This window comes from Salvelinus namaycush, chromosome 4 (assembly GCF_016432855.1).
Source record: "Salvelinus namaycush isolate Seneca chromosome 4, SaNama_1.0, whole genome shotgun sequence".
Lineage (NCBI taxonomy): Eukaryota > Metazoa > Chordata > Actinopteri > Salmoniformes > Salmonidae > Salvelinus > Salvelinus namaycush.
This window is the reverse complement of record NC_052310.1, coordinates 53,357,769-53,370,006: the sequence shown is the minus strand read 5'-3', so window position 1 is coordinate 53,370,006 and position 12,238 is coordinate 53,357,769. Positions and strand designations below refer to the sequence as shown.

General features: G+C 47.1%; 1 protein-coding gene across 10 annotated transcripts in view; it reads left to right on the top strand.

The window, feature by feature from the left end:
• LOC120045655 (sodium/calcium exchanger 1-like) overlaps positions 1-11,345 on the top strand; it is a 175,846-nt gene extending 164,501 nt beyond the window's left edge. For all 10 annotated transcript variants that reach the window (XM_038990582.1, XM_038990583.1, XM_038990584.1 and 7 more), the window contains 2 exons: positions 5,024-5,299; positions 10,969-11,345. In XM_038990582.1, the coding sequence (XP_038846510.1) occupies positions 5,024-5,299; positions 10,969-11,345 (653 nt within the window). The remainder of the gene's footprint in view (positions 1-5,023; positions 5,300-10,968) is intronic.
• The last annotated feature ends 893 nt before the right edge of the window (positions 11,346-12,238 follow it).

Genomic DNA, 12,238 nt, shown 5'->3' with positions numbered 1-12,238 from the left:
TACGTTGGTCACTGCCTTCTGAAGTGTGCTGCATTACGTTGGTCACTGCCTTCTGAAGTGTGCTGCATTACGTTGGTCACTGCCTTCTGAAGTGTGCTGCATTACGTTGGTCACTGCCTTCTGAAGTGTGCTGCATTACGTTGGTCACTGCCTTCTGAAGTGTGCTGCATTACGTTGGTCACTGCCTTCTGAAGTGTGCTGCATTACGTTGGTCACTGCCTCCTGAAGTGTGCTGCATTACGTTGGTCACTGTCTCCTGAAGTGTGCTGCATTACGTTGGTCACTGCCTCCTGAAGTGTGCTGCATTACGTTGGTCACTGCCTCCTGAAGTGTGCTGCATTACGTTGGTCACTGCCTCCTGAAGTGTGCTGCATTACGTTGGTCACTGCCTTCTGAAGTGTGCTGCATTACGTTGGTCACTGCCTCCTGAAGTGTGCTGCATTACGTTGGTCACTGCCTTCTGAAGTGTGCTGCATTACGTTGGTCACTGCCTCCTGAAGTGTGCTGCATTACGTTGGTCACTGCCTTCTGAAGTGTGCTGCATTACGTTGGTCACTGCCTCCTGAAGTGTGCTGCATTACGTTGGTCACTGTCTTCTGAAGTGTGCTGCATTACGTTGGTCACTGCCTTCTGAAGTGTGCTGCATTACGTTGGTCACTGCCTTCTGAAGTGTGCTGCATTACGTTGGTCACTGCCTTCTGAAGTGTGCTGCATTACGTTGGTCACTGCCTTCTGAAGTGTGCTGCATTACGTTGGTCACTGCCTTCTGAAGTGTGCTGCATTACGTTGGTCACTGCCTTCTGAAGTGTGCTGCATTACGTTGGTCACTGCCTTCTGAAGTGTGCTGCATTACGTTGGTCACTGTCTCCTGAAGTGTGCTGCATTACGTTGGTCACTGCCTTCTGAAGTGTGCTGCATTACGTTGGTCACTGCCTCCTGAAGTGTGCTGCATTACGTTGGTCACTGCCTTCTGAAGTGTGCTGCATTACGTTGGTCACTGCCTTCTGAAGTGTGCTGCATTACGTTGGTCACTGCCTCCTGAAGTGTGCTGCATTACGTTGGTCACTGCCTTCTGAAGTGTGCTGCATTACGTTGGTCACTGCCTTCTGAAGTGTGCTGCATTACGTTGGTCACTGCCTTCTGAAGTGTGCTGCATTACGTTGGTCACTGCCTTCTGAAGTGTGCTGCATTACGTTGGTCACTGCCTTCTGAAGTGTGCTGCATTACGTTGGTCACTGCCTTCTGAAGTGTGCTGCATTACGTTGGTCACTGCCTTCTGAAGTGTGCTGCATTACGTTGGTCACTGCCTTCTGAAGTGTGCTGCATTACGTTGGTCACTGCCTTCTGAAGTGTGCTGCATTACGTTGGTCACTGCCTTCTGAAGTGTGCTGCATTACGTTGGTCACTGCCTTCTGAAGTGTGCTGCATTACGTTGGTCACTGCCTCCTGAAGTGTGCTGCATTACGTTGGTCACTGCCTTCTGAAGTGTGCTGCATTACGTTGGTCACTGCCTCCTGAAGTGTGCTGCATTACGTTGGTCACTGCCTTCTGAAGTGTGCTGCATTACGTTGGTCACTGTCTCCTGAAGTGTGCTGCATTACGTTGGTCACTGCCTTCTGAAGTGTGCTGCATTACGTTGGTCACTGCCTCCTGAAGTGTGCTGCATTACGTTGGTCACTGCCTCCTGAAGTGTGCTGCATTACGTTGGTCACTGCCTTCTGAAGTGTGCTGCATTACGTTGGTCACTGTCTTCTGAAGTGTGCTGCATTACGTTGGTCACTGCCTCCTGAAGTGTGCTGCATTACGTTGGTCACTGCCTCCTGAAGTGTGCTGCATTACGTTGGTCACTGCCTTCTGAAGTGTGCTGCATTACGTTGGTCACTGCCTCCTGAAGTGTGCTGCATTACGTTGGTCACTGCCTTCTGAAGTGTGCTGCATTACGTTGGTCACTGCCTTCTGAAGTGTGCTGCATTACGTTGGTCACTGCCTTCTGAAGTGTGCTGCATTACGCTGATAAAAATTGTCCGACTTGCGGTGATCAAAGGTCATGAAGTTCTGACTGCAGTTTCTCTTTATCAACTTCATCCTGCAGCAGGGCTAGCCTGCATTGTGGGAGTCTCTTGTCAACCAATCATTAGGGTGTTTTTTTTTGACCCACGCAAACGTGACCAAAGGCATGACTGAAACAGGAACAAACTTTGCCGTGATTCATGTATACAGTGGATATGTACAAATGAATGTGATATTTGAGGCTTTCTCACCAATTGATAGTACAATGTACACACGCATACAGTATGTTCACAGTTTGTGAGTGTGTGATATGCGGGTTGCAGACATGTTTATTTCAACAAGAAAAACTTGTATAAATGATGGCAACACTGCCATGTTGCACTGAGCCTTGCTGTTGGAAAACCACATCAGTGGTGCACCTCCCACAACTTTACTCCTCGACTTTTGTCTGCAGTTGGTAGCTTCAGCCTTGCCACTGAAACGAGCCCAAAATCTCAGTAAGGGCCCTCATCTGGGGCTGCTCCACTGAGAGGGTTGCCCATCACCAAGTCTCTCAGCCTGTTAACACATGGTTCTTCACGGTAGATTACCGCCATTACTAGCCCACGGGAGAGGACACGGCAGGCAGATCATTGACTGTATATGAATGGGCAAAGCCATATAAATCACGTGACACCATTCATTCCTATGTGAAGACTCAATAGCGCTTGTGAAGCCCAGGAAGTCGGTTAAGATGGCGTCTCATTGTAGCAGGTTAGGAGAGCATTTCAACGAGATGTTCTATATGGAAGTCCATTTACATTAAATGCCTATCAGGTATGAAGGTAAGACCCAGATGCAGACAACATCAAATGAACAATGGTTTAATAATCCAACAGGGGCAGGCAATAGACAGGTCAAGGCAGGCAGGGGCCAGTAAACCAGAGGTGGGGCTACGGTACCGGACGGCAGGCAGGCTCAGGGTCTGGGTAGGTAGAGGTCAATAATCCAGAGGTGGGGCAAAGGTGCAGGTCGGCATGCAGGCTCCGGGTCAGGCTCCGGGTCAGGCAGGTGGACTCAGAGTCAGGACAGGCAAGGGTCAAAACCAGGAGGGTGAGAAAAAGAAATACTGGGAAAAGCAGGAGCTGAGAAACAAACGCTGGTTGACTTGAAAAACAAGACGAACTGGCAACAGACAAACAGAGAACACAGGTCTAAATACACAGGGGATAATGGGGAAGATTGGCGACACCTGGAGGGTGGTGGAGACAATCACAAAGACAGGTGCAACAGATCAAGGTGTGACAATGCCTCATGACTTGTCAACGTGCACAATTAGTCTGTGCTTCAGTCTGATCAACTGTAGCCTACTGATAACAACCATAGCTGCAGGTAGCCTAGAGTCTGCTATGCACTCTGATCCCATCTGGGCCTGGCCAGCCTAAACTATGTAGCCTAAAATAGGCCCATTTATTTGTGTTCTGAGAAAATGTGAATGTGATCAAATTTGGTTTATAGTCAAACTTCAGGAGGCTAGGCTACCTAGGCCTTTTTAATCCAAAATGGTTGACTGGAATTAATCAATCAACACAATAGTAATGACATACTGTATGAGTATATTGTTTTATTACAGAATAAAAAAATATCATATGACCTGATTTGAAAAATAATCTGGTCCCATCATAGCCCACATAAAACCTTTTTTTTTACAACAATTTCTTTTACTATGTCATATTCTACAACTAGGGTCCAGAGTTGGTTTGGTTAGCCTACCAGATCAAGAAAAAGGCTCCAGAAAAACGATTTCCTCCCCTCCACTCTGGGACCTGTGGTGCCACCTCTGAAATCACCACACAATGTTACAAATTTAAAAAAAAACATCCTATTTGTATGATCTGCATTTGACATGTTTTTGGTGGTGGGGATGAGCTCCCATCGATTTATGTGGCTCAGTGCAGCCGGCATCTACTGTGACAATTTCAGAATATAACAGGCTGTTACTGCAATTTCAGGAAAAAACTCAATAAAACAAGTCTCAAATATTAGGGAAATGTCTATACATTTCAGCTGTTTCAAAAACATTGCTGTTAAAAGGTCTTACTCACGTCAGCTACGGAGAGTGTGATCACGCAGTCGTCCAGAACAGCTGGTGCTCTCATGCACGTTTCAGTGTTACTTGACTCGAAGCGAGCATAGAAGTAATTTAGCTAATCTGGTAGGTTCGTGTCACTGGGCAGCTCGTGGCTATGCTTCCCTTTGTAGTTTGTAATAGTTTGCAGAGGGGTTGAGACATAAATGACCAGAGAGGTGGAGAGAGTGGGAGAAAGGCACTTAACACCATATTGCCATATTGGATTTTGTGTGTGTGTGTGTGTGTGTGTGTGTGTGTGTGTGTGTGTGTGTGTGTGTGTGTGTGTGTGTGTGTGTGTGTGTGTGTGTGTGTGTGTGTGTGTGTGTGTGTGTGTGTGTGTGTGTGTTAGACTTTTCTGTGTCTTGAATTTGCCTTGTTAAAAATGTGACGGAAAATAGCTTTTGACATTTCTCAGATAAAAGGCATTGTGCAATTTGTCTGCCCTTTTTACAGTGCATCACAATGTGAACATGTTCAAATGGCTCTTTTGGTCCCTTGAGATTGTGGTTCAGGCCATTAGGGATGCAATCATTATGATGGTCAAATACCAGATTAATATTGTATGTCTAGAAAGATGTGTGTCTGTGTTTATACACACACACACATACAAAGATGTTGTGTACCTGTTAGAGAGGATTGGCTCCAGTCCGAGGCCTCAGGCTATGATTACACTCTGACAAATTAGCTCCAATGTTAAGAGCAGCAAAGCATCATCATCACAAATCATCACTTTGGCTCACTTATTTCACAAAACATAGTCTGGTGTTCAGTAAACGTTTGAGGAATATCATTCGTCTCAATACATCAACTAAACAATCGCACCCTTTACATATCCCTTCTCCTCATCCCCCTCTCCTCTCTCGTTCTCCTCATCCCCCTCTCCTCTCTCTTTCTCTCGGCCAGGTGAGGATGACGATGATGAAGAGTGCGGCGAGGAGAAGCTGCCGTCCTGCTTCGACTACGTCATGCACTTCCTCACCGTCTTCTGGAAGGTTCTGTTTGCGTTCGTGCCCCCGACAGACTACTGGAACGGCTGGGCCTGCTTCGTGGTGTCCATCTGTATGATCGGCCTGCTCACAGCCTTCATCGGGGACCTGGCCTCCCACTTCGGCTGCACCGTGGGCCTCAAGGACTCTGTCACCGCCGTGGTGTTCGTGGCCCTGGGGACCTCCGTGCCAGGTAATATTATAAACTAACCCTGGTGTTTATGCTAGATGTACTTGCTTTGTAATGTTGACAGTAGCACTCCTTTTACAGTACCGTTTAACCTAGATGTACTACTATGTAATGATTGTGGTAACGTTCTTCCTACAAAAGTCATGATTCAATCCATATCGCGTAAATTCATCACTACAGCGTGATTGAAATGTAAAGGCGATGTTCTCGCGTTGGCAGAGACTGCGTTCACAGTAAACGCTGTGTATGTCGGCTCAGTCTGAAATGACCTTCACATTTCAGTCGCGCTATAGCGCTGAAATTCCACGATACGGATTGAATCGAGCCCTTAATCGCTCCAAACACTCCCAGTGTCCAGTGTTTACCTCCTACATTTACTCCCACCATTCATTTACACTGCTTACACCCCAGCTAGATACTGTTACATGTATACATGACATGTTAGTCTGTGGCTGATGCTCTGTTCCTGAGCAGTTTAACATCACTGTATACAAGTCAGCGAGTTGAACAAGAGCCTAAATAAATACACATGGAACATCAGTTCAACCCCTCACAGCTACCATGGCATAAACCTCACACTCCTATGATGAATAATAGTGCACAACCATAAGTGTGTGGAATGGAAAAGGTTGAAACAGAGTAATTGCTAGCAGGAGAGATGTCAGGCGTGGGTTAGTCCAGAAGATGGCTGATGTCTTTAGAGGCAGAAGATGGGCAGTGACTCAGATGTGGAGCCAAACACACACACGCGCACACACACACGTGCACACACACACACACACACACGCACACACACACACACACACACACGCACGCACGCACGCACGCACGCACGCACGCACGCACGCACTCACACACACACACACACACACACACACACACACACACACACACACACACACACACACACACACACACACACACACACACACACACACACACATACATACATACAGATACACACACTGTTCTTTGCAATTTGGACTGTTGCAGCAGCCTGACTTGCTTTAGTCTTCGACCTTCCCCCGGGTGTGACTGCATGTTTCTCCATGAGTTTCAAACTCTGTGCAGAGTACACACACACAGTCTCACACACACACACACACACACAGCTTAATAGCGTTCAACTGGGACTGATACAGTGCTTAGCTAATTAGCTAATTAGCTCTCGGTTCATGTATTGTACACTGAGCTGCTTCACAGACCTGCTGACCAGCCAGCCACTGTAACTCACTCAGGACTCACCGCTCTGACACTTCTAGGCATTACTCCTGAAACACTGTTCCCCTCACTTCACTAATACTTTAAACCCCATTTCACAAGCACAAAGGACAAAGACGTGTAAAGAAACAGTACAAGCAGTCAATATTCTTTGTGTCTGTCATTCTGTTTGTTTGCACAAGGCATGTTGTGTGTGCATGGGTAACTTTCCAACAGAGTACACACGTTTGTAGTGGCTTCCTAATTTGAACCCTGCCTCCCCATGTTCACACAGACACACACACCGCTGCACTGCTTCGCCACCCATGTTCATTAGTATTGAGTTATTTTTCATGGGGATCAGGTGTTGTGCAGTGTCCTGCCCTTTAGAATATGATGCATTACTCTACACAGGAGCGATAACAATAACCGAGGGGGTTAAGCTAGCATTAGCCGCCGTAGCGCTGTGCTGCTGTGCTGCTGTGCTGCTGTGCTGCTATGCTGCTGTGCTGATGTGTAAATGGACCCTGCTGGAGCCCTCACACCACACCTCTCGCCCCACTGTAATTATAGTCAATACAAAGGCACGCCACAGCCACACGTCTCAATGAGCCTCGTTTGTCATGGTTAGTGAGCCAGAGAAGAACATCAGCAGCCCATATAAAAGTAACATAGAGGGAGGTCAGATGGTGTGTGTGTGGGGGGGGGGGGGGGGGGGGGTGTGTTTCAAAAATAAATGGAGTATGATAAAGAGCACACTGAGGAGAATATGTAAATCTCTGCATTTAATCATGCAATACAAAAGGGACCCTTGTATTGTATATATAGAACACCTAAATGTACATTAATCTCTAGGGTGTTTTCCATCCTACATGGGGCATGGCTAATGTAAGGTTGATTAATAAGACTGTAGGTAGTGTTGAACAACCCTTCCCAGGCACACTGCCCTCCCGGGCTCACACACAGACACACACACAGACACACACACACACACACACACACACACACACACACACACACACGCACACGCACACGCACACGCACACACACACACATCTGAATATTCGAGAATTTCCTCAGAAAGCTGCAGGTCTAAATATAGGTCCAGCTGTTGTCACGTCCCTCTCTCTCTGACCAATTATCACCGCCACCTCTGTGTTGACGTTTACTACTTCACAAAGTGGAGTCTTTCTGGTTCGTGCTCTCGCTGTGCTAAGTTGATACACTTTGAAGGTGTGATGGAAAACGACTGAGTATTTAGTGAAATTCTCTCCCTGTTTTTTATCAGTGCAGGTAGAGAGACTTTTAAAGGTGTCTTGCTATTGCCACGAAACTATTGTACATGTCGTTGTTTCTAGTGCTATGGACTACTCCTCTATAGGGCCTTACTATGCAAACAGCTAATGGCTGATAGAATGGGAGATCAATCCAAGACGCCGTCTGTAGGCGTGAGCATGACATTCATCATGGAGGTGTGGATAGATTACGGGGTGCACTGTCACAGTCATTCCTAACACATCTAGAGAAAAGAGAACCTCGCTGCTGTCCTTCCTGACTAGAACCATGATTGGATAGCAGGAGCGTGGGAGCATCAAGTCATGTGAGAACACTCCCAGCACACAGGAAGTGACGTCATCACCATCACTTCCTCCTGGCCTTGCCAGGAAGGGAGAGCAGCGACGGACAAGGCCATGGAGGCCTAATTGCCATAGTAACTGATATAGCCATTAACGGCAGCTGCGGCAGAGAGAGGCTGCTGCTGCATGTTAATAGTGCCGGAGAGAGCAGCAGATGTGTAGTAGGCAGTTAAATGGCTGGTGATTGTAGGGCTTGTCAAAGATAACAGTCTCCACTGTGACTGTGTGATGTCACAGCCAGGAAGTGATTAGCAGGCAAGCTCTTATCATAGAGATGGAACTGGGAGGTGTTAAACAGTCTCGGGAGCTTATGCCTTCTTCTATCTGCTTTAGAAAAGCCATTATCTTGGAGGTAGAGAGGAGCTAGGTTTTGCTGTATACGGTCTTGATAGGGCAGAGGAGATTGAATATATGGTGTAGGATAGAGAGGAGCAAGAAGAAGGACAACACAGATGCTCTCTCTGCCCACACACACGGCTCGCTATCCTTACACAATCACAGCCGCCAATTGGACTGCAGTGCGTGTGTGTGTGTGTGGCAGTGCTGGAAACCACTGCCTGGGGTTGGAAACTGAGCACACACGAGCACACAGCCCACACACACGCACAAGCACACACCATGCAGGGACAAACAATCACTCTATTTCATCTGACAGTACATACTGTGCAATTCTATGTCCGACAGTCATACACTCCTCGCTACACAAATGCCCCTCCCGTATCAAAGGGTAGCTGCAGTAGTCCCCACCCTGGTGTGTGTGTGCTTGCATGCATGTCCCTTTCTATAGATGCTCTGGTTTGTGTTGTCGAGAACTGTGAGGCTGTGGCGTTCCCAGTGTCCCCTCCCCTCCCTCCGTTCCCTCCATCCCTCCTTCCATTCTCAGTGAAGCTGCACAGTATGATGATTAGTGCAGACATTTACGAGGCAACCCCTGTCTGTTCTGCATCAGCCTTTCGCCACTCCACAGCTCTCTCCCGTGTCTTTCTGTCCGTCCTGCTTTTGTCCTCACCCTGCATTCTGCTCAGGGGATCCGACCACACTGTTATCAGAGAGAGAGAGAGAGAGCCTTTTGTCCAGTCTGCCGCACAAAGCCTGCTGCACTGCCAACGCCTGGCTCAGTCTACTGTACTGCAGCTCTCTCTCTCTCTCTCTCTCCCTCTCTCTCTCTCCCACAGACATCTAAACACACCACACTATCCAGCTAGCTAGAGCATTCTCTGTAGAGAGAGGATTGAAGACGTAGCGAGTTTTAATGTCACATGCACAAGTACGGTGAAAATGTCTTTCTTGCAGCTCTAAACCCATCAATGCCGTAATCAATAAAAATTTAATAATACAAATATCAAGGTAGAACAAAAACACGCAAGAAATAATAAGAACTGTCATTGAACAATAAATGGGCCAGAAGAAGATTTAACCAATCAATTTATTCATAGAGACAGACAGAGATAAATAGACGAATATCTCAGTTAAACTGTTTTGTGGATGGCTGCTTCATGACTCTGTACATAGCTCTAATACTTTAAATAACAATTCACCCATTCTGAATGTTATAACATTTTTGTGCATCTCTGAGCGATGTTCTATCGAATCCCAGGGTCATTTCATGTTTTCATGTGCATTACAGGCGTGGTACGGCGAGTTTTGCATCGTATGATAGAACATTGCTCAGAGATGCACAAAAATGATGTAACATAAAAAAATGGGTTATACATTTACTTTATGTTTTTCAATCGTATTTCTTCCTGGGTCTTGGTCCAGTGGTTTTCCAGCTCAGTGCAAGGCCCGAGTGGCCTGAGTGGCCAGAGTGGCCAGTCGGCAGGCATGGGATCAAGGGACAAGTCCCTGTGAGTACTATCCAGTCACTGGACATGAGATGGATTATTTTTAAGTGATGAATCTTCCTCAGTTACACGTTACAGCTCTCAGACCAGTCATTGCTCAGCATCTGTTCTAAGTCAACCACAGCTACTTTATTCACGATTGTGGTCCAGTAACGTCCACACTTGTATGCCCATGTCGGTGCCCGTCTTGTGCCATGTTGAAGTCAGCAGAGCTAGATTCCCAGTGAATAGTGCCACTCAGGGCCAATGACCATGGTATCATGTCCAGCTGGCTAGAGCCTGATGCCAGCTCAGTGAATGGAGTCACCCTGAGGAGTACTTTGTCTCAACCTGGCCTCCCTCGCTCTTTCTCGGGCACCAGGAAAATAAAAGGGAAGGGTGCACAAAGGAAGTGAGGAAGGACCGAGGGACAGAAAGGGGAATAAAACAGAGTGCTCTGTCACTTGCCAATGAAAGACATCTCAAACATTAGACTGGTTCCTTGAGTTTCTATGAAAGCACTTTCTCCTGGAAAGGTAACTGCAACTTAGCATAAACAGCTGGCTCCACTCCAGAGATTGAATGGTGTCTTCCTGCTGGGCTGCTGTTGTTCCTACAGCAGACTGTTTAAATCCAGACACATAGACGGCCATTTATGGAGAAGATTGTGTGCTTGCCTCAGGTATTGATCTGGGTCTGGGGGAAAGAGACCCAGACAGAAGACTTCTGCTGAGACGGAGCCCCTGTCACTGCAACAGTGACAATTTTGCTCCCTGATTATAGTCTGCAGACATTACATTGAATTATGTCTTATGAAACAATGCTGTTCAGTGTTCTTTAGACTTTTAATTAATATTGAGCTTTTTTGTTTTGCCTGTCACCCTTTACCCACACCCTCTTCCCCATACCCCATCACCATTAATTCCCCCAATCCAATAACCTTTTCCCAATCGTTATTGAATCACACACACAACACCCTCCTCCCCTCCATCCTCTCTTTCCTTTCTTCCAGACACCTTTGCCAGTAAGGTGGCAGCCATCCAGGACCAGTATGCTGATGCATCCATCGGCAACGTGACGGGCAGCAACGCGGTCAACGTGTTCCTGGGCATCGGCGTGGCCTGGTCCATCGCCGCCATCTACCACAACTCCAAGGGCAACGACTTCAAGGTAGACCCGGGGAGCCTGGCCTTCTCCGTCACCCTCTTCACCATCTTTGCGTTCATCTGTGTCGGAGTGCTGATGTACCGGCGGCGGCCTTCGATCGGCGGCGAGCTGGGAGGTCCGCGGACTCCCAAGATACTGACCACCATGCTGTTTGTCAGCCTGTGGCTGCTGTACATTCTGTTCTCCTCACTGGAGGTCTACTGCCATTTCAAGGCCTTCTAAACAGCTACAAACTTAAGAAGGCCCTAGAAGAGCTAACCGGAGACAAGGAGGCAACAGCAACAGTGAAAAAAGTTTTTCTCTTGTCGTAAATAACCCCGACCCACCCCACCATTTCCCCCTTTTAAGAAGTGAAAGATCCCTCCCCTAGTGCTTAAAGGATGAGACTGGTTGTGCAGGCGAGGAGCGGCCTGTCAGCGCTGGGACAGAGACACCTCTGAAGTCTGTAGAATGACAGTTGTGCGCGTGTGTGTGTGTGCGTGTGTGTGTGTGCGCGTGTGTGTGTGTGTGTGTGTGTGTGTGTGTGTGTGTGTGTGTGTGTGTGTGTGTGTGTGTGTGTGTGTGTGTGTGTGTGTGTGTGTGTGTGTGTGTGTGTGTGTAGCTGTTTGTTATGTCTCTCACTACCCAGCAACCCGATAGAAACAGCATCGTAGACGCCTGGCGCTCATTTCAAACTAAACACTAGACATTTGAGTGAAATCCTTTAATAATTCCCATACCATCATTATTGATATGTATATGCATGAACATCAAAAGAAACAAAGATACGGCTGTTCGCAAACATAGTGGGTGGGGAGTAACAGGTACTTTTGAAGAAAGTCTCTTGTCTGTGTGTTAGTCTTAATAAATCTCAGTTAGGGCCTGGCTGCAAGAGCTGCTCACCACCTTCTGACCCTCGGTTTGATCCCCAGTAGAACATCTGATTAGGTTTCCTCTGTTCTTTTATCTTGCTGTAGATGTAGTTCTGTTAAAGGAGTTTAGCATACTTTTACCTTTAAGGCCATATCGTGATTGAATGGCCAGCGTTACCATTTTAACTGTCAGATAACTCGTTGTCAACTTACATTATAATTTTCAAAACTATCCCAAGATCGCATTTCCAGTTGAGTCAATAG